Source organism: Poecilia reticulata, linkage group LG6 (genome assembly GCF_000633615.1).
Source record: "Poecilia reticulata strain Guanapo linkage group LG6, Guppy_female_1.0+MT, whole genome shotgun sequence".
NCBI lineage: Eukaryota > Metazoa > Chordata > Actinopteri > Cyprinodontiformes > Poeciliidae > Poecilia > Poecilia reticulata.
Genome location: NC_024336.1, coordinates 28,282,282 through 28,305,875, shown reverse-complemented (window position 1 = coordinate 28,305,875; position 23,594 = coordinate 28,282,282). Strand labels below are relative to the sequence as shown.

General features: G+C 38.1%; 1 protein-coding gene across 12 annotated transcripts in view; it reads right to left on the bottom strand.

Annotated features, from left to right (window-relative positions):
• Positions 1–23,594, bottom strand: part of LOC103466386 (pleckstrin homology domain-containing family A member 5-like) — a 116,058-nt gene that overhangs the window by 25,101 nt on the left and 67,363 nt on the right. For 11 of the 12 annotated variants that reach the window (XM_008411911.2, XM_008411910.2, XM_008411909.2 and 8 more), the window contains 8 exons: positions 18,670–18,781; positions 16,266–16,370; positions 14,104–14,176; positions 9,823–9,923; positions 8,266–8,381; positions 4,587–5,093; positions 1,903–2,383; positions 364–447 (listed from right to left, as the gene is read on the bottom strand). In XM_008411911.2, coding sequence (XP_008410133.1) covers positions 364–447; positions 1,903–2,383; positions 4,587–5,093; positions 8,266–8,381; positions 9,823–9,923; positions 14,104–14,176; positions 16,266–16,370; positions 18,670–18,781 — 1,579 coding nt within the window. Of the gene's footprint in view, positions 1–363; positions 448–1,902; positions 2,384–4,586; positions 5,094–8,265; positions 8,411–8,664; positions 9,611–9,822; positions 9,924–14,103; positions 14,177–16,265; positions 16,371–18,669; positions 18,782–23,594 lie in introns of those variants that run through there. The other variant, XM_008411923.2, reaches the window with a different exon arrangement.

The following is a 23,594-nucleotide window of genomic DNA, read 5'->3' as shown; positions in this document are numbered from 1 at the left end:
TGCAGAATCCAGGTCACACTTCACCAGCTCTATCAAAACATAGCATTGTGTGCAGCTTTGACATAAACTCCTGATCTGGCTTAGAGAGTTGTGAGTGACATGGGGGGTTTAAGTCTCCTCTGATGTGATGCGAGCCTTAGGAGCTCCTGAAGAGGACGGCTGCTAAATCCTTCAACTTGGAGCGCAAAACTGAGTGAAACAGGAAGAGGGAGAGGCAAGGCTGCGTGACAGAAATAGCACTGTTTTGAACAAAGTCAGGTTCAACCCAAACCGTGAAACCTTAAAGTATTTCCACAGAGCTGCAGACGTATAAACATTTACAGTCTGACATGAGGAAGAGACTCAGCACAGATGAAGACTTACAGTTTTGCTTTGAAGAGATTGGGCAGTGATAGTCTGGACTGGGATCCCTGCAGGCAGCGATCGCCTGTCGGGAGGGTAGGCGTACTGCAAAACACAGAGGGAGAAGAAGAAGAAGAGATTTCTCTGTCAGTGATGGAATAATTTACACCAAGACTAAAATCTGCCTCATAAAAAAGACTCAAAACAAGCTTCTACATCTTGCTGAAAGGTTAATTTTAAGTTAGTTCTGTCTTATTTCAATAATGTTAAGATATTTGCAGTAGAAACTAGACAAAAATACTTTGTTATATTTGGTGTTTTTGCAGGGCAAAGATCTGTGAGATGTGTTGTGGACGTGTTTCATGCAAAAAGTGCTTTGGAGAGCAATGTTGTTATTTTGTTTCAACTAGTCCGCTTCCACTAACGGGCTGTTTTGTATCTGTAAACGACACGAAAACGGAACGTTTTTTAGAATTATTGTACTACAAAAATCTACAGAAGAGGATCAGGGTGAGTCGGGGAAAAAAAAAAGAATTTTTTCTCAGAATTTTTAGTTTTTCTCAAAATTCTGACTTTAACCTCAGAATTGTGATTTTTTTTTTCTCTCTCAGAATTTTGACTTTTCATCAAAATGTAAAGTTTTTTTTCAGAATTATGTCTTGAACCTCAGAATTTTGATTTTTTAGTTCTTAATTTTAACTTTTTTCTCAGAATTTTAATTTGGACTTTTTTTCTCTTAGTACTTAAGAGTCAGAGTTGAGAGTTTTAATTAGTGCAGTCGCTGGCTGCCATGCGGTGTAAAAGCATGTGACGCATTTATAAGGCTTCGTAATAACGGACGGCATACAGAGTTTTCATTTCAACTCTGTTGGACAGCACAGACTTCAAACTTCATAAAAGTGGTGTTTTTATATTGGTTTTGTGGTTATTTACTTCAAAATAAAGCCAGAAATAAGATCGATCATTTCCCCCTTATTTTGTGGGGTCTAAATGTACCACATTTCGAAACAACCAATGAAAATGTGTTGACGGTCTATTGCTAGGTAGAACGGAGGCATGCGGAAAGAGACGAGGGTGGAGGGAATTGGATACGGCAAGAGACTAGGGCGCAGTGATGCTGTGGATTTTACTAAGAGTGTTTTGATGGGTTTTTTAGACTATAAGTGTGTTAGTTAGAGTTTGTGGTGTGTGCAGGGTTAGTAGTAGTTTTGCTAGCTATCGCTACATGGCTTCATGGCTGACGCACTGAGAAGAAAGACTGCGCGCCGGGATGGCCATTTAGACCTCGTCTTCAAAGGGTTAAAAGTCACAAGTCTAATTTTTTAAATTCTGTCAGAATGAATCTTCTGACTTCAATCAGGGGATTCTAGTAAGATTTTTTTTACTTTTCAGTGGCCCTGATCTTCCATAAATACCTACCTAACTTTCACCAGAGCTACTTCTCCAATGTGCTTAGTTCTCCTTTAAGTCGTTTGCTTCATGTAACTTTTCAAAGACACAATCTAAAGCCACAGCTATTTATAACATTCTCAGATAAGAGATAAAAACTGTTTGAGAGACCTTGTTGACTTGCGGCCGCTGCCGTCTGTCGATACTCAGGTCTCTCCTGTAGACCGGAGAGGCGACCTCTGACCTGGCGTTGGCCATGTTGTAGGATCTCATCGGAGAGTAGGCGCCGTACATGGACAGCGATCCGTGTGAAGGTGAGGGGGGGATGGAGTGGCTCAGTGCGGCGTGCTCTGACAGGTTTATCATGGTTTTGGGGCTGGCCATGTTGCTGTAGAGCCCCGACTGCCGGCTGTAGGCCTGCCTCTGCTGCCACTCGTACAGCTGCCACATGGTGTCGTCTCGCATGGAGCGCCGCTTCTCGGCGGCCGAAGAGCCCAGGGCTTGATCGTAGAGCGAGGGCGACATGCTGCAGATGCTGTCCCGCTGGGCCATGCTGTTCCTGGGCATGCTGCGGTAGCCGTCTCCATAATGGGGCATGTAGGGAACCCGATGGCTCGGCATGTTTCTAGGTAGAGTCTGGTATGAGGTGATGCTAGGGAGAAAAAAAAACACAAAAAATTATTAAATAAGGCAGAAGCGAATGTTACACAATGTTAAATAAATAAATCTAGCTTAAAATATGTAAAGTTTTATTATTTTCTTTTGAATAAACACAAATAAAATCAATAATAACTTATAAAGAAGTTGGGTTATGTACTTATTTACAAAAATATTAAACTTTCTTGAACTTCCAAAATAGCGTAATGAGTGGTTTTTGACAGAGTTGCTCTGATTGCAGTTTTCTGGTCGATTACCGATCTTCAAGCCTGACCTGCCGATTCCAATTTTATTTATTTTTTTGTCTGAAAAGTTGCTGAGTTGGCAGCAGTAAAATTTGCTATTGTGACAGACCCATGCACAACAAAATAAAAGTACAGTACAAAACCTATACTTCAGAATAACATGAATCAAGTTCAAAGTATGGTGCAGTAAAGCTTTTTCTCAAATAAACAACAGAAAACAGTAGTAGCGTCACGCCGCCAGATTCAGACAAATCAAACATTCATGTGACAACACGACTAAAAAAAGCCCAACTTCCTCGCTTGGTTCAACGTCAGAGCGGTTTGCATCGGGACAGCTTCACATAAAGGCTCCCTGACAGATCCAGGCTAAAGCGCTTGCTGGTCTGTAAAACTCAGCAGCAGCATTTAAAAAGACACGTGACTAAACGGAAACTACACATCAGTTTGGAGGAGACAAGCCGTGTTGGAGGAGAGGAGCAGAGGGAGGACTGGACACGGACAGGCCAGGCTTTCTGCTGCTTTTCTTTCTTTATTAAAAAAATAGTTATAATCATAAATAGTGCACACTAATAGGTGGGTTTTAATATATGAATATGAATTCATATGTAGTGCTAGAACAAGATGTTTTTACCTCTGAATGTATCTAAGCCTTTGGATTCTTTCTTAATTGTATTTTTTTTTTCAACTAAATGCATGAAATCCTCTTTTTAAAATAGATTTAAGAGAGGTTAAAGATGTCCCATAGTGTCAATGATAATAAGAGAAATATAGACAAACTGTCAGCCAATTTCCTCGATAAATGGACAGAGGAAGTTTATTTTTAACTCGTTAAAACTGAGGTCATACCAATTGACCAAGAATAAGCGTCTGTCTATTCCCACTGATAATAACTGATAAGACTCCAGTGGATAGAGTCAAAGTGTTTACACTGATTGAATGAAGCTGAATATCTTCATTTTTCATGCTACAGGATGTTAGGAAGAATTAGAAGGCAATTAAAAATCACAAACTGGATGCAACTAAACATGGAGAAGATCCCCTCATGTTTCATAATTTCTAAACAAATGTGACTTAACAGTCCAGAGCACATGTGTCAAACTCATGTCATGGTTGATTATTTCTAAATTGCTCTCATCTTTGAATACTATGGAAAACCAAAAGTGCCACAAATTGCAACTTTTACTGTGCATCTGGTTAAAAAGCAAAAAACAGGTGTATATACATGAAATGTATATATTTTATGCATGTACAGTTATGGATACAAAACAGCAAAAATCCCGTCAAAATGCAATTTTTAGACCACCCTGTTAACAGCAAAACATACGACATTTATACGCCGGATTTCACCTGTGATGGCATTCAGTGACCTATGTGGCGTGTTTTTCATTGTGAAGAAAGTGCTCTTAAAACAGCAAACAAAAAACTATGTCAGATTTTACGGCGTTCTGATTCATAAAACAGTGTTTTCATACTTGACTTTTTACCAAGACGGATAATAAATGTGGTGACTTGTGGCATTGTTGGCTTTCCATAGAATAACGATGAATTATGTGGTTAAGAAGTCATACATGAAAAAAATGTTTTATCAACAGGATTAGGACTAGGGCCATATAAAACAACAAGATTAAAATCAAAATTTGGAGGAAGAAGAATTCTGTGAAAAAAAAAAAGAATTCTCAAGTCAGAATTCTGTGAAAAAAAAAAGAATTCTGACAATCTCAGAATTCTAAGATTAAGTGTGAAATTCTGAGGGGGTTTTTTCCAGTGGACTTAGCCAGGACCCCATAAAACATGCCAAGAATCCCATAAAAAAAATCTGAGACAGTTGTCTATTAATAATTTAGCAGTGTGTTATTGGGTTTTATCAATACATTCAGGCACAAACTTTCATGATGTTAATATGACCCAAAATGAGTTTGCCAGCACTGACCCAGAGAATACGGTAATCCCTACCTCCTGGCGTCGTCGTCCTGACCCCGTCCTCTCTGCGTGCGAACCCACTGCTCCAGTTGCTGCATGGAGCTGGTTCTGCTCAGGTTGCGTTCCGGTTCGCTGATTGGACTCTGCTGGACAGGAACCCCGGTCCCGTTAGCCTTACAGGGCTCTCCTGATCCGTTCATTTGGGGGAGGTGGAGCATCCTGTCCGTCTCGTTTGGCGTCTGGGGCGAGGTCATGTTGGCTTTAATGGCCGCCGCCTGCTCCGGCTGCAGCTTGACGCTGTTGATCTTGGTGAGGGGTCGCTCGCGCTCGCCGCCGTCCTTCTGGAAGCCGTAGCGCTCGGCGTCGCGCTGCTTTCGCTCGTCCTGCTCGTTGCTGGGCGTCACGGCCGCGCTGCGTTCGCGGTCAACTTGAAGGTTGCGTTCGTTGTTTTGGATTTCTGGCTGTGTTAGCGGCGGCTTGTGGTTAGCTACTTGACTGATTTCTTTGGGTCCACACTCTTCCACTTTTAGCTTGTCCAGCCTAAAAAAAGACAAGAAGGAAACTGTTACATGACGAATAGAGAACTCTCCTAGATCTTTTGACCAGAAAGAAGTTTTAGATTAATTAGCTGTGTAACTTTTATAAAAATGTTAAAACTGTCGCCATGTTGTGACAGTTTGTTATGAGACAGATAATCTAATAAAAGAGATCGATCTCCTTCTTGTCCTACTATTATCATCTGAATAAACCACTCCAGAGCAAAAACAACCATTCAGAGCCAGAAGGAAGGTCTTATGGCTGTCTATCAACCTCATGTACTCGCTCCTCAATGCGCTAATGGCGGAGAAACAACTTAAAACCGTTTATCCGCCGTCATCGGTGGCTACGCTAACTAGCCTGAGCATTCACAGCAGCAGCAGAGACATACAGTTACTTAAAAAAGAAATAATAAATAGTTCTTACCGTCCCTTTTATCGTTACCACAAAATATTGTGATAAAACTTTAAGTCTATATCGTCCACCTGTATGTCTGACTGATACTAGGTTTGGACGAAACATAAAAAAAATGCCTCAGGTAATTATTTTAACAGATACAACTTCAAACTATGACTGAGAAGAGGTCAAAATGTTTCTTCCAGCTGCCAGAGAGAACCAGGCGTTCAAAAGCAGATCAGATATCTCCAATAAAACCTCTCCTCCATCCCATCGTACCTCCCATCTTCCTCCCCTCCAGAAAGTTTTGTGCCTCTTTATGATCTCCAGAGATGCATTCAGAGGTGAAAAGCTTCCCAATTTGCTTAGCCTCCGACACGCCCAAGGTCAAGCTTCAAAGTTTCAGCCGTTTCTTTGAGTGGCGCGACTCAGTGGGTTACCAATAGGAGAGCAGAAGAAAAGACATTCCTTCAGAGTTTCCACTCAGACATTTTTAAATAGTAACACTAGTCACATAATGTCTTCTCCAGCTTCCTGTGACTCAGTTAACTACCCAGAAGACAATCTGGACCTTAGATGTCTGTATTTATTCTACTGTGGACACACAAGACGCACTCTGTCTTTTCTAGGTTGATAAAAAAAGCTGCTGTGCAAACATATTTATACCCATTTTGTCACAAATGCAATGTATTTTTATTGTTATTTATTTATGTGATGAATAAACAATACATAGAGCTTTATTGTCAAGCAAAATAGGAATCTGAAAAGTGGGTCAGCATTTGCATTCAGCCCCCTTAAGTCAAGTTAAGTTTATCTGCGTAGCACATTTCAGCAACCAGGCAGTTCAAAGTGCTGTACACTGTAAAAACACAACGCAGTAAACAGAATGAAACAAGCAGCAAACATTACATTTTGTCATCAAAATTATTCAGTAAACATCAAATATGTTGATGTCAATATTTACCAGTTTCCAAATCATAATATAATCAAATTGTCTGGTTTTGTTCTCTTCTTAAAAATGCTGCGACAAACACAATCAGGTAAAGTGGAAACAACATAATATCTGGCAATATTTTTTATTAAGATCAATTAAACTAATAGGAGATCAAAAATCATTACATTCACATGACAGAAATCGATAAATACAATTTTATAAGCTTTGTTTGTCCACAAACTCATCTGAGTTCAGCTTCTATGCACAACAAATCTGGACCAAATTTCAATAAAACTGAAAAACAGCCAAAACACTGAGTTCCTTTAAATGATGGTTACAAACCCGACTTGTCTAGAGACACCTTTAATTAATTAATAACTGGAACATTCATCTACATATTTGCTGGAAGATTTTGATATTAGATCAAATGTAACGTTCATTGTTTCATAATTAACGACTACGATGTTTGAATGAAGTAAAGCATTTTGAGCTGACTGGCTGCTGCAATGTCTTATACAAAAACTAGATTTTTGTCAAAAGCGACCCAGGCCACTTGGATATCTGAAATATATCAGATCTTTTCAAATGTGACCTTAGTCTCAACGTCATTGATTAGTCACAATAATCAATAAATCAATTAATCACACGATAAATTAAAACAAACTCAATCATTTCCATTGGCATGATTTATCATTCATCTCTATTTTTCTCTCTTTCTATCAAAAACTGGAAGATAAAAGTCTTCAGTTTGATGCTAAATTAGCTCATTTTTTGGAGGACAATTTGTTTGCAAAGACTTCAAGATTAATTTTTTTTGTTGCCTATTTATTTTTTTGGGATATATAAAATGTCTACCAGTTCCAGTGTTAAATGTTCAATAGAATTTAAAGTTTACTGGTCTGTGAGAATGTGTTCTTGCATTGTTATTAAGCCATTACTGTAATATTACTTAAAAATGACCTCAATAACTTCTGGAACAATTTATCGTCCAGCAACATTGGTTATTGTGACAACCCTATCATCGATACTCAACAAATGTCACTATTCTGCGTCCCGACACAAGCAAGCGAGAAGAAAAACAACAACCATGGCGAACAGTAATGAGGGTTAAGTTGTTAATGTGTTGGCTCCGGCTGGGTCACAACTTTAAAATCGTAAGCTAAGCTCCACCGTTAGCATCCATGTTTACTTCCGCAAACACTGAGCACTTCTTCTTCTTCTTCACAGCGTTTGGAAAAACACTGCGCACGTTCTCAGTAACGTTATTGTGCCCTCTACTGCACACTTTCAGGTTGTTTGCCGTTCACACAGGAAATCACGTACAAGCCGCATTTATTTGGAAGCATGACGATCACGCAGAAAAAAATCTGATTTCACAAAGAAAATCAGATTTGGGTCACTTCAGGTTGCAGTGTGAATGTAGCCTAAGTCAGTGAAGGTGATCATCATCATCTTCAAGAAGCACCAGCAGCTCAAACTAAATGCCCACATCATGCATGTGGCTTTGTCCTCCTCATTGTTTTCTTTTTAGAAAACTTAAAATACAGCAAAACCCAGCTGAAAAACATGGACGAATGGCAACTTCTTAAACAAGCCAAGAGACCAGAAATGTCAAAAGTGGGTGTTGAGCTGCTGCCAAAGACCTTAACAGGATTAAACAGGGGGATTTAAAAGTACTCTCTTCCATCATTTATGCAAGAAAAGGAGGGGAAAAATCAGGGTGGAGAAGCAAACTAAGAAAAGAGGAGTCATTAGGGAATGTTTTTAAAAATCTGCTCAAAGATCTGTTTTCTTTGCTCTGCTACAAACTGCAGCAAAGAGCCCATTAATGAAGCTCTGACAAACCTTTTGGTCGGCTCTGAATGCACATTCGTAGCATCCGTCATGACTTTCATCCATGATTCCATCTCTTTTCCAGTGTCAGTGCAAAAATAGTACGTCCGCATGTTGGGATGTGTTGCCTGAGAAGGATGAAGGACAGGGCTATTACCTGAAACAGACAGAAAGAAGTAGTTTAGCCTTTATCTGCAGACAATTTGCTTCATAATAAGCCAATAACAACTGCGGCCGTTATGCATGTTCTTTTTAAATAAGTGATATATTAAGCAGAGATGGATTGTGAGACACTGCTGACTGCGACCATCTGTGCCATGCAGATAAATCAAATCCTTGAGTCACTAAGGTTTCACGCATACCACCAGATTAGGGCAGTAAATCTGCCTGGTACAATACTGTAGGACTCACCATGCGGTGCATTGTGCAGATAACGTGTTGTTCTTCTGTTCCCTCGCAGTGAACAAACCGAGATATTGTGAGAATCCAAAACAGAGACAAAGAACATTTACTCAGCAACCTCAATATCCTGTTTACCAACGTTTCAGAGCAAGAAAAGAACCGTTGTTTCTCTAATTCACCCCAAATAGTCTTTAAAAATGACACAGTCGACGAGGAGAATAGGAGAATGTAATCAACAAATCATCTCATTCCTGCATTGAGGAGGTTGTGCCCTGTGTTCTACGGTTTTCCTGTTTTCTTAAACTCTCTCTGTTTTATCCTGAGTGTAAGTTGGAAAAGCAGCAAGCTCTGTGGTTACACAGACCTTCTGCAGACTCCTAAACGTCTGTGTTCAGCTGTTTTTGGCCATGGCAACTTGGTTGTCTCCAAGGGTTTGTTAGGAATGCACCGCTACTATATACATCACAAAGTTTTTTAAGAAAAGCATCTTTCTATGAATATCATGGGACAAACCAAAGCCATGCGACACATTTAACATAAAAAACAGATCGGACTTCTTATGGAATCAGCTTAAAATCAGTTTGCAAGCTTCCCTAGATGAAAGATTTATAGTAGGGCTGCAACAAACGATTATATTAGTTATCCATTATTCTGATAAAAAAAAAATCTACACATTCTGAAAATTTGGTGCCTTTTAGATTATATAAAAAATGCAAATAAACAAATAATCATTTTTTAAAAGGGTTATTGCCTAAAATGCAATAACACAGCAAGAGATTTGGGTACATATTTACAACAGATGGGTTTTTAAAAAAACCCGAAATAATGTAAAGTAGATATATTTTTGCACTGTTTTGGCCTAATTACGTACCTGAGTGTGATGTTATTTCAGAAAATTGCCTAGTCTTTATACTCCATAAATTAGTTGACGATTCGATTAATCACAATAAATCCAATTAATCATTTCAGCCCTAATTAATATTGCAAAAAAAGTCACATAAAATAGTTTAAACAATCTCTAAAAATCAAAAAAGTGGTAAGTGGTAAATGTATTACTAGTGGAAAACCTACAATAACTTACAGCTTCTTTCTTTTCTCACAGAAAACCACATAGAACTTCATGTTTTAAATTTCATTTTGCTCTAACTTTGAAAGCAATGGACAAACCTTGAAAGCAAATTTTCTATTAATGTGATCGTCCACAGACAACAGGGATATCTGGAAGCTGGGAAGGAGGATGCTGCCGAGAATCCCCTCCTCTTTTTCATCTGCAGAGAAAAACAAATAAAGAAACAAAATAAAAACAGGTTAGAGGTCACTTTCTTAAAAGCTTGATGGAAAAGATTCAATATTATTACTGTATTGACAAACCTGGTGCAAAAAGCCTTAAATTAATTACACCTTTAATTGCTGCTTTTGGCAGAGGTCACCAAAGTTTTTAAGTTGACCTATTACATAACAAAACTTATTGTTTTCGTCATAATGTTTTTTGCACAAAATCATTCTTACATAATGAGATTTTCATCTGGTCAGTTCTGACTATTTTTGAACTGTTTTGAGGCCTCTGTCACTTTAAATCCAAATAAGCTGTTGCTGGCAACACCCTCTCCCCCCCAACTCAAAGTTTACACTTGCAGGTGAAAATGGCTGCAAACAGATGTGCAATTATACAACCGTACATTTTTGAAAAGCAGAAGTAGAACCTCCTGCACAACTAACAGGAATGCAGCAGTTGGTTTCTGGATGGTAGGTAAACAACAAAACACTTGTCTTTCCCAGCAGCCATTGTACAGTGCGTACAGCAGTGAAACCAGCTGACCAAACGTGTTGGAGTTCCATTTGGGTTGCTAGGTGACAGGCAGAGAGCTCTGCTGGGGTTGCTAGCAGAGCAACCCCGTTGCTAGGTAACGGGTTTCAGCAAACCTTTGTGATATTACATTCTGAAGGTTTTCATAACAGCCAACTTTCCAGACACCAAAAAACATTAACTTATTACCAAAAAACTTAATTATAAAGTTATTGATTCATTTTTAGAAGTTCATTGAAACTGATCAATTTAGAAATGTGAGGTAGAAAATAACGAAACATTCTGATTACATTTAGGGGTAACAAAAAAAAAGCAGTGGGTTTGATCAAATTAAAATCCGTTCTCATAAAAAAAGGCTTAATCCTTCCTTCCTCTTACATCTGTTCTGAGTTTATGAATTTACCAGATGTGGCAGCAAATCTCTCCTTGTCTGCAGGTGAATGACTTCAGTTGCTTAAAGCTTTAGTTTCCTAAAGTTGTCCTGCAGCTAAGTCAGACATTCAGATTTATTACTGAAGCAAGAGTCAGCTGTTCCTCCAACATGACGGTTCGAAGTGTAGCTACACATCAAGTCTCTTTCTCTGCTGCTTTTTCTTATATACAGTATATAAAAAACACACACACAGACACACACAACCGCAGAGATGTGTGCAGAACAAAAGCAGCCTTTTGGGATTCCTGGCTGAACAATAATAATCTTAGCAGATAACAGTTGTACAGCTGAGGCAGCAAAGTTAAGAACCTGGCTGCCAACTCGCTGCTGATGGATACATTTTCTCAACGTTTCCGTCTAGATAAAGCCTCTAAGTCTGCTGCTTTCTGTGGCGATTGAAAACCTGTGGGCGGAAAGGAGGTGGCAGGAATTATATACTGGAAATAACACAGACTAGACGTAATCTTGAATAACACAAGTGACGAAAACGAAGACGTTCAGAGGCAGCATTCAGAAACACAGCTGAGATCTGAATTCAGTCAAGGAAATCTACATCAGAAACATATTTTCTTACTGAAGTAGAAGAAACGCTACAGTGAGTCAAACAGTGGTGACCAAAACGGGGGGTCCAGGGGGGCATGAGCCCCTCTTGAAAAATGCTGCCCCCCACCAGAGAATCATGTTCATGCCATAGAAAGATATATAGAGTCATCTTCATCCTCTGAAAAATTTGATAATTTAATTAAGTAATTAATTATGGAGTTTTTAAAATTTTTTTTTAGCTCTGCCCCATAAATTTTTCTCTGGCCTGGTTTGTCCATTCCTACAGAAATTTTCTCGATGCGTCACTGGAGTTAAACTCCAATTAACAACAAAAAACAAACATTAAATTTGGTTGTAAATACTATTAAAATCCAAGTTTAACTATTAGAGATGAATCGATCTGATATCAATATCTGTACCTGTCCTGATATAAAAAAAAAAAATCAAGATCTATTAAGTCCAATTCTGAATAGATCTAGACTGAATAGATCTAGACTGAATAGCATGTCCTCTGAGCAGCATCATGGTTTATTATTTATTTTACATTATATTTAGGATTTCTAATTGCACTTTTTGAGCCATTTGACAGAAGGTTTGTCGCAGTTTATTTTTTAGATGTTTTGATCAATGTAGCCAACTTAATGTTTCGTCAGTTTCAATTTCATTATTTATTTTACATTGGCTGGTTTAATCTTCCCTGTGACAGACTGGCGACCTGTCCAGGGTGACCCAGCCTCTCGCCCGGAACGATACCTGGAGATGGGCACCAGCAACCCTCCCGATCCCACTAAGGGACAAGGGTGTAAGAAAATGTATGTATGGATGGATTGTTTAATCTTAATTCCACTGACTGAACAAATTAAAGTTGCTTTTAGATGTTTACGAAGTTTGTGAAGCTGTTGATGATTTTAAGAGTGCTGTACAGATGCAGCGTTATCAAATAAATGTATGTTTAATTTTCAAGAAATATTTTAAGAAAATTCAACACTGTTTTTCAGCATCGGATTTTTATCGACTTATACTAACCTCAGATTTTGCACTTCCTCTTCAGACAGAGTCAAAACAGATAATAGCAAGACTGCCACAAACTATTGTTTCCCTAATATATTGTCAAAGTTGATTAATCACCAACTTTTCCTCCAAAAATAGGATTTTTTTTATTTAGTGCATCCCACAAATGTAACCAAAGGTTTGAGTATGCTCTCCACTACGATGAATATAAATAAAACAAGCCTTTATTTTTTTTCTCTTGACAAAAAATCCAAAGTATTCAGGATGTCAAATATGGTGAAAATGACGTAAAAAAAAAACCCAATTAACACTCATGAGAGCAACGCAGAATGAAAAGCAAATCTGTTTCCATTGACACCTAACAGACACTGTAACTTACAAAGGACTTCTACTTATTAAATGCATTAGTTTGCCTGGTTTATATTTAATTAAGTTAAAAAAGCAGAAACAGCGTCAATCACACGTTGGTCTAAATGTTTTCAGAAATATTCAGGGGAAAACGCAGCAGACAGACAACCTGTCTAACCTCACTGTCTGCATTCAGCTCTAAAAAATTAGGTTTTCCTTTACTGTTGGCTCTCAAGTTGCCAATCTCGTCTTTTCAGCTGCTCATCGTGCATGGTGGGATTTGCTACGGTTTTAAACCATGACAGAGCTTTAAAACTCTCCGTTTACTATCACCTAGCTAGAAGTCGGCTCATAGTTTAGACCGCTTTCGAAAACTTTGGCTCACTTCCCAGATTAGCAGACGCTTCAATTCCCTTTTCTTTGGTGACCAAAGCTCAGAGGAAGCCGACCAACGTCTGGAGGCAAACACAAGACCTGAATACACGCATAAGGACTGCTGCTGACTGCAGCTATTTGAAGAAAAATGTATGTAACTTTTGAGGATTAATCTGTCTTAACTAGATTTGATATTCATTGTTTTTGTGTACGAGCTTCTACTGTTTGTACATGTAAAAAATATATCTGCTTTTCTGGCTCTGGGAGAAATATGACCTATTATGGTCCCTTAAACCTGTTAGCATAGGTCTATAGCTCAAAATACGTTCGGCACATTTTTGGACAAAATCTCTGCCACTTCAAATTCAAATACGCTGCTGCTAGCCACGACTTCCAACTCAATGTTTATATTCTCATGTGAAAATGGCTGCAAAAATATACAACCGCACATCTTTGAAAAGCAGAAGTAGAGCCACCTGCACAACCAACAAGAATGCAGCAAGTGGATTCAAAATGGTAAGTCAACAACAGCAGCCATTGTACAGTGCATACAACAGTGAAACCAGCTGACCAAGCGTCCTGGAGATCAGCTTGGGTTGCTAGGTGACGGACAGAATTCTGCTGGAGTTGCTAGGTAACGGGTTTGGCTTTGCTGGTGCCGATTTGTGACGTTACATTTTTGAGGTGTTTGAAACGGCTCATTTTCCAGACACTAAAAAACATCTGGGCGGGTTATTTCTGTTTTAGAAGCACCAGAAACTCAAATGTAATTATAAAAACGTGAAAAATGTGAGTTTGGTATCATATGTACCCTTTAGGTCCTTTCAGTTTGTCTTGAAAGCTCATTTACTTAATAAAAAATATCTTAGAAATAAGGAAAAGTTTGTGAGGTTTTGTAGATAGGAGCAGCACTTGAGTTGGACTTACTTACCTCTATAGTAGAACAGGCACAGGTCAGATAGGACAAACCACCTCTTTTTCCACAACTTCATACCTGTGCTGTCCTGTAAATAAAACACAGGAAATTTCTGCTGTAATCCCTTCAGCTCAGGCAGTAAAACCGACCGTAATCTTTACAGCGATCGTGGATGTGCTAAATAGACAGCACTGATAATAAACTCTGCTGTGGTTAAACTGATCTGCAGGCTGCAAAAGACAACATCTTGCCGGGTAAGACTGTGTTTTAAGTGCAAACTGGTCCACTTTTCACTTAAAATCTCTTTATTTATGTCCTGGCACAGACTATTTTCTAATTTACTTTTAAAGAAGAGCCAACAAAATACAACAAACTAATCTTTCTCTACCAGTACTGGCTTTTAGAATCAGCTCAGAGCTTTTTAGTCTGCTGTGTAAAGAGTATTAGCCGACCCTTTAATGGAAACTTGAGCAGGGTCCTTAATCGTAGATTTGATCCTGGAGACTAAAGCAGGAGGAGGGACTACAGCAACTCTGTCATTATGGTCAAACAGCATGTGGGCTGCAGTTTACCTTAAAGGAAACGTCTCCTCCACAACCCACAGTGTTTTACACATTAAGATCCAGGCGGATACGAAACGCAGTCGGACATCTTGTGTCTATTTATTCACACACATTGCTAAATTTAACCAAACTCTTAAGGATTCATTTTACTATGTGTTAAAAGTTCCTTAGGATTCACATCAATCACTGTGGCATGTTGATTTCCCAGTGGATCCGCTGCGGGGCTGCAGATTTCCCTCGGCCGTGTGGAGTTCAGTGGCTTTCAGGTTTCAATGAGGCAGGAAAATAAAAGTGCAAATCCAGCTTTTACTCAGGGTAGCAGATTTGTGAGTCTTTTTCACGATCTCCATCTCCCTGATTACGGTCTCCAAAGAGAAGCAGCTGCCAGCTGCAGCAAAAAGAAACCGTCTCGTGTGCAGAGAACTGCGATCACACCTAATTGAGCCTTGTTGCAGGGAAGCGTTAGCGTCCAGTTTAGCCCAAAGCTGTTCGAAGCGCCACCTCTCAACCTGAGGCATGCAGCCCAGGTGTGATGTGTTTTAACAATGTCTCTGGACAAAACAACACTCACATTGTCCGAGACACAAAAAAACAAAGCAAAAAAAATCTTCTCTCTGCACAGTTGCTGCTGTGCAATTTGGGTGGTAATAACTTGGAGGATTAGATTCCATAATTAAACATTACTTATCTGCTACAGAGTTTTATTTTAACATTATTATGGATGTGAAGTTTGTCAAAATTGGTTTGCTTATTCTTCAAATTCCTTCTGTTTAGTCAAAAAGTTAAATTTTCTCCAGATATTTATTGGTATTTAAGTTATATGGTGCTATTGACTGTTGGTGGTTCCCATAGCAACCAGTAACTGACAGCCCCTCCTCATTTTTCATTCCTGTAACTATGGTATGTATGGAAGAAGAATGGGGCCAATGAAAAAAAACAACAAAAAAGCTATTGACTTTTTTCTCAGAATCTCAAAAAATACATAATTTATTCAGAGCATTGAGAGTGTGACTGAATAAATGCAGAATGTTTCGCTGTTCAGAAAGTGGTCTTAAAATGGCGAACAGAAAAACTGTGGGATTTTATGGCATCCTGACTCATAGAATAGCACTTTTTGGGCAACTTTTTAACCAGACAGATTGTAAAAGTGGTCATTTGTGGCACTTTTGGCTTGCCATAGGATACCAATTAATTACGTGGTTGTAAAGTCACACACAGAAAAACTGTTTTAGAGGATTAGGGCCAATGAAAAAAAACAAAAAACTTTTTTTTTAGGATTCTGAAAAAAAAGTCAAAATTCTTAGACTAAAGCCAGATTTTGTTTTTTTTTTCTCCCCAGTGGCACTATTCCTACTCCATAGGTATGTATTAGGATTTTACAACAACTGTTCTGTAAACTGTTCATTGCGCTGTACTGTGCTTAGGTTTATTTATTGTATTTTACTGAACTCATCGGAAGAAGCAGAAGCGGCTGGATTAATGTTAACCACCAACTTCACTTCCTCTCTTGTTAGAATAAATGCATTAAATCTGAGTGTTTCTGTTGTTAAGTTAACAAATAATGCGATTTCATTTTCTGAGTAAATTAGATTAAATGCAACATGACGTCCTCACCTGTTTGTAAAGCCAGTTTCTTTTCATTACTGGGGCGGTGGGATTCCGCCTGATGGAGTTGGATCGCTTCCCAAAGTTGTGAATCTTCTTAGACGGTCTTGAGGGCTGGAAAAAAACATTTTAACAAAAATTACATTTTTAGTTTAATTCTATATGCCTTTAACTGGTTGCCTGTGAAACATTTTCACATTTTTCTACGATACAACCACAAACTTATATATATTTAATTAGGATTTTATACAACTCAAGCACATTACAGCGTGGAAGAAAATATATAGTGTTTGTTAAATGGAAATCTGAAAACTGTGCATTTGTGTTCATTCCTCTAAGTTTAGAGGAATGACTGTAATTACAGCCACGAAGCTTGTGGAGAACATTTCTGCCTGCTTTGCACAACTACAGACTAAAATTTATGCTCTTTCTTATCTGTAAATTAGCTTACGGGCGACCTGTAATGCTTTCTTGAACAGGTTAGGATGGGTTTATGGGCCAATCAAAACATATTTATTACATTTTTGTTTCACAAAATTATTCTTAGTAAGAGTTTATTCTGCTCAGGTCTGTCTACGTTGAGCTCCTTCCAGATTGAGCTGTTTTAGGGGCTCTGTCACTTTAAATCCAAAAAAGCTGCTAATGACTGAATCTACTGGACATATTAAGGGTGTCAGAGTAAAAGGGGCAGAAAACAAATGTATGCCAACATTTTTTCTATATTGCTTTCCTTCTACTTGATAACTATTCAGTACTTTGTATTAATTTATAACAAATATTCCAATAAAATACATTACGTTTGTTGCAACTAACAATTATTTACAGTTATCAATTAGACTATTTATTATTTGGACGATTAATTGATTAACCAGATTTTAAAAATTGTGAATTTTTCATTTAAGTGTTTTTTTTTTATTAAATCACTAGCAATATATTAAAATAAACTAATCATTAAATTCCTTTTTAAAAATAAATATTTTATTGCCTAAAATACAATAACAGAATTCCTTTAGTGTTGATTATTTGTAGCAGAATATTCATCTGAAGCTAATAAATACATCTAACATGAACATATAAAATGCTCAGGCCCTTCCTGTTTTACCCAATACAGGACTGATTAATAACTGGTTAGAAAGAGGGTCTTGTTTTTTTTTGCAGTTTGGACCTGGTGAGGTGTTCCGGGCATGTCCCACCAGGAGGAGGCCTCGGGGAAGACCCAGGACACGCTGGAGGGACTATGTCTCTCGGCTGGCCTGGGAACGCCTTGGGGTTCCCCCGGAGGAGCTGGAAGAAGTGGCTGGGGAGAGGGAAGTCTGGGCCTCCCTTCTGAAGCTGCTACCTCCGCGACCCGACCCCGGATAAGCGGCAGAAAATGGATGGATGGATAGATGAACCCGGTGAAGCTAAATTTCTGCCACTTTAGTAGTTTTGAGTAGAACATATTTACAAGCAAAAGGCTTTTCTTTCCATTCTAAATGCAAAACGTATACATTTTTTGTACAGTTTTGGGTTAATTACCTCTGTTAGAGTGTTTGTTCTTCAAGCAAATGGCATTTTTTGAATCTGTATACTGTTGAATTAAAATGATTTCTGACCACTCCGTGATGTTCCTGACCTCATAAGCATCAAAATTGAGCAGGGTGCCAAAACGTTTATGAGGGTGCACATAGTTTCTTAAGCTTAGTGAAGCTCATACATACACTCATATCAAAATAGCATTACATGTGCGCAAAGAACAAATGGTCTCATAAGCCAATTGTCAGCAGAAACCAACAAGCAGGAACTGATTTAGCAGGAAAAGGCTCAGCCACCTGCCTCATTCAGTGTTGAAGCAGGATGCTGCTTAAACTTACACATGTAAGTCTCAGTTAAAGGCCAGTTTTTAGCACCTATGAATAGAGAACAAAGACATCAGCTAGACCATTTGCTGATCATAGGGGAAATATTGACACCCACCCTTGAAGGATAAGCAGTGAATAACCTAGAGACATCTCCGACGCATATGAGGTACATCACACCTTTTAATTTCTTGGAATAAGGAACTTGGTTGTCAGAAAGTTCTCAGAATTGGTTGGCATGTTGATGTTTTGCATCTGTTTCCATTCACACCTGATATGACAAGAGCTGTATAAAAAGAGGGAACTCACTCCGACATTGTCAAGTGTGTTTCTCCATCTGCAGATGTTCAGTAAAGTATTTGTTCCTTGAAACTCTGACTCTCAGCAGCCTTATTTCAGAGATCAACAGAAAGGTTTCTCCAACAATACTCCAGTTAACGATTAATTGATTACTAAATTAGTTGATGAATATGTCTACAATCGATTAATCACGATTAATCCGATTAATCGTTTCAGGCCTACTTGCCAGATGTAATCGTTTGCCAGGCATTTCCATGATTCCCGTGGTCACTTACTCTTCCTGCTGGACTGTTGGCGCAGTCGGGGATCGGCGTGTTGTTTGGGGCCTCGCTCATGGTGCTGATCGGCCGTTCCTTCTTCTCATTCGCTGGCACTTTGGAGGCAGTTCTAAACAACACGACATGAAGACAAATCGTCCGTCGGTAAATACAGTGTGTACTGTTTCCAACTCATTTAAGTGGGAGTCGCTCTCAGAAAACAGGAAAACGAGGAGGACGCGGGGTTAACGCTCCCCTCTCATTCCTCTGAAGTCAAAGCCCTCTGTATAATGAGATCCCAGCATGGTCTTATAAATCAAACCAATTACTCCCAGTATGTCGGGACAGACAATTTTTCCAGTTCTCTGACAGCTTTATAGTAAATGGCTTGTGAGATCTGTCCAACTGACAGACAGGGCTGTGGGTTTAAAAAAAGGAAACAATGAATTATAATAACAATATACACAAACAAATAAATACATAAATTAGGTAAATTTCCTTAGGATTTGAGTTCCAACATTTTTATGAGAGGAAATTGATGAGAACGACCAGGAGAAAAACCTTATTGGAGCAGAAAAGCTACAGTGAAGAAGGAAGCATCAAATCTAGAATTGATTTTCGGCATTGGAAAAAGAACAGTGTGTTCTAGCAATGGGTCGCTAACTAGCATCAAAGTATAATAAGATTTAACATTATTGCTGCTTTATCCGCCATAATGCTCCTTCAGGGGAGGCCAAACGTTTTGCTACGTGACAGAGTATTAGTGATATCCTAAAAAAATAAAAATGAAAAAATTACAGGAGTAAAAAGGAAATATTTTGAGAATAAACTCATAATAATAAAGCTATAATATGAAAATAAAATCAAGATAATTATAAACTTGTACAAGAATAGAGACGTACAAGAATAAAGTTATAAAATTACGAGAATAGTCATAAAGATACGAATGAGTGAACATAATCTATCTTTTTCCATTTCTTGTGCATCAATCCTGCTCCAACCCAAATAAGGAAAAACCAGGTATAAAAAAAAGATGGATGACGAAACGTTAGCTAATGTGTGACTAGTTAAGGCAGACCTGAAAGAAGCAGCTACTTGACATCACTACATACCTGAGATTTGATCACTGCCTCATAAATCTGAGTATCACAAACACAGCAGACAGTTTTCTCACTTCATCGCCTATGAAATTGAATAACACCTCTGGAAACGTAGAGAAGCCATAGTGTGACTAATGCTCTCTTGAGGTGAAATGCACACATTTTCAATCAGCGCTCTGACTCAGAAAGACAAGAGTGCCTGAAACTCGACTTCTGGGCTCGCTGCAGTGAACGAGTTCTGAATATTCCCTACGCCGCCGTGACAGACGAAGCTCAAAGCGGTCCAGTAATCGATGACGTGTAGATGTGCGATCAAACACTGACACTCGGGGAGGGCTGCAGGGAGAGGACGGCCTGTTGTCCGCAGAGGTCCAGCTCCATTTGATGCTCTATTTGGCACCAAGCCACAACTCGGCTGCAAGCAGCGGATAATTAGTTTGGACCTCACAATCAATCTTCATGCAGTGAGGCTGAAGAGAAGGGAGTGTGTCAAACAGATATGAGCTGGCAAAAGATAACAGGCTGACTGAGATCAATGATTATTGTTAAAATGCTGATATGCAGCCTGTAGGTTGTTTTCTACTAGAGTTTGTATATATTTATATAAATATGTTATGTTGTGCTGCTCTTTGTGGTTACAGTGGCAACCAGTAACTCAGTCTATCGCTTTTTCTGTTGCCGTCTGTAACTGTGGTATGCATGCAAACTCATACATACCATATTCTGACTTTTGGTTTCGGAATTCAGAATTTTTTCCTCAGAATTCAGATTTTTTTCTTCTTCTTAGAATTCAGTTTTTTTTTTCCTTAGAATTCATATTTTTTACTTCATAATTCAGACTTTTCTCTAATAACAACACATTGCTTTTTTGTCACATCTAAATATTTCAGATCACAAAACAAATGTCATTACCAGAAAAAAATAAGACTGGGTTTCTGGGCAACTGAGTTGATAGAACAGACGCTTTAAATCGCTGTTTTCTGGTTTCACGCAGTTATTTCCCGTTACCAGAATAAACCCACAATGCAAATGGCTGCAGTGCAGGAAAGCATTAGCTGTAGCAAAATACCTCAGGTAACAGTCATCGTTAGTTGTTTACCATGGCTGTAAGTCAACAGCAAAAGTAATGAACCTTAAAGTGAAACGCCATGCAAAGTTCATTCCTCAATAATGGCTTCTCTCACAAATGAGCAAACAGTCATTTATTATTTTACCTGCAAGAAAGAAGCCTGGTTAAGTTGTCACTCTTTATTTCATATAAATGGAACAAAATTAGTTAATAAAAAAAATCACAATATAAATCAATAATTGTGTTTTGAAAGGAATTTAAGATATAACTATTGGAAAAATGGACTTAAGAGTTTTATCGCGATATGGTATGGTGGTATAGTGATAATAATAAAGATTATGATTAAATAATACTTATTGTTTCTTTTTTAGATTACTGTATGGCTGTGACTCCATGAAGAGGCATTCGTAGCATCACAACCAAAATACTGACCTTATAAGAAACATTTCCACTTGAAACATGCTTTTTCAGGGAACACCACTCCACAGTAGCTGCTTTTAATTATATTTATTTTGAATTTACGGATGTTTACTGATGTTCTCGTGTGAAGAAAATAGTAAAAATAAAATTTCCGTTTTCTTTTAGGAAATGTTTTACAATAAATGATAACAGGATAAACACCTGCCTCCATCTGCATCAAATCAAGATAATGGAACCAACATATAAGTACCAAAGTGTTAGACCTTTGTTTGGTGAAAGTGTGAGTCTGTTTGTCCAAAAACTGTGTGGCCCGGTTCTGCTGCTGCAGAAACTGGGCGATGGAGCCCACTGGGGGGAAACAGTGAACTGACTCGCTGAGAGTGCATTTTAAAATGAACACACAGCACTTTCAAAGAGGTGAGGCCGCTTTTAAGCACATCTGTGTGATGCAAAACTGGACTTTTATCTTTTTAATGAAGAAAGCAGGACAGACACATTCTGGTTGTGTGTGAGTACACAGATTTCATGGTGTCAGAGCCCATTTAGCTTTGAGACAGAACCTCCACACACTCTAGAATAAATCCTGCTAATTTAACGCAGCTTATGAAATCTGGTCAAACAAAAACAAGGAAACCAAATGTTTTGCTTTTGTTATATATTGACAATTGAGTCTATAAATGGTTACTGCCACCAATAAAACCAACAAAATGCCTCCAACACATTTTTTTATGTTAGAGTGTAATGCAAATAAAATGGAATAGAGAATAAATCCTGGAAATACAAATATTTCCCCTTTTTCCATTTTCCTTCTATGCTTTATCCTGACTTGGAAATACTTCAGTTAAAACTTTTCCAGGTTGAGCAGAAACCCCATAAAAATGACAGTAATGTGTCAGATAATCTCCTTTCAGAGTGATTCAAGTGCTACGGTGGCTCAGAAAGGTCAACTAAATGCAAACGCCACAACGCAACAGCAAAATTACAAAACAACAACAAGCCACAAGTGAAGTTAAAATGAAAGCTATGTTAGCAACTATATCATAAAATCCTGTTAGCATAAAATGAAATTATGCTAAAGTAGAACTTGTACAAAAGCGGTTTCATGCTGTTTGATAACTATTTAAGCATAATGCTAAAACTGAACTTATGCTAAAATATGAGTTATGCCAACAGGTTTACCATAAATTATGTTTTAGCATAAAATGGAATTTATGACAAAACATAATTCAGAAAAAAATATATATTTATGTTAAAATGGAAGTTTTGCTAGCAAATTTGGTAGAACTACCATTTTAGCATCACAACCATTTTACAGTAACTTCCTTTGTGGTTTTTGAAGCTTTGTTGTTGCGCTACATTGTTGCATTGTGTGTGTGTGTCTTTGTTTTGTTTTGTTTTGCATTGTGGCTTTTGCATTTAGTTGACTCTTCAGTGTTTCCATACATTGCAGCCTGAACCTTCATTAAGAACAGAAGATTAAAGGGAGTTCACAAGGTTAAGGTTTCAGACAGTCTGTCAAACAAAGTGAACATTTAACTATGTGTACCACAGAGTGCGTTACGACCATAATATTTAATCTCTTTAATCTTATTTCAAAACAAGCCTTGCTTTGTTTGAACTCAATGAAATAGAAGAGAAGTTTTGTCTATTGAATGAGCAACAAAACGTTTTAATTTAAAATAAATTTTCCCTAATTATAAAACATGCATTTCAGAAAAACTAAATAACCATCCTTCTGTGCCTAGTTTATAAAAAACCCTAGAGTAAACACACACATGTGTGCAGATAAGAAGGTGAACCTTACAAGATGTTATGGTGCAAAAATACAACCAAAGGACATCAGGCACCTCAGTATCATTAAAACTGACTGCGCAGACACGGACTTGTCCACATTTTTTACACGAAGACAGTAAATCAGATCGAGATGGTAACAAAAAAAAACTCAATTCTGTTGCAGCTAAACACAGCAAATATCTAAACAACAACTCTAAACCCACCTGTTTATTATTTGAACCATAATAAATGGAGTATAAACCTACATCTTTGATTATGTTAACGATGGCACTTGACAAAATGTAATGTCTGTTACTGGCTTTCACAACTGTTGACTGTATGATGTGTTTACATCAAATGTTTATATAATGTAAAGCATTTTGAACTGTCTTTAATGCACTACACAAATAAACTTGACTGATTGGTGACACCCTTGATCCCACCACACCTGCACTATTCAGAACAGAAGTTCATCAAAAATAATTGTCATATTTCAAAGACACCTAAAGGCTTTTTGTTCCATAAAATCCTCTAAATCTACTGACGCAACATGTGTTTTTATATATGTTTCAATATGTGTT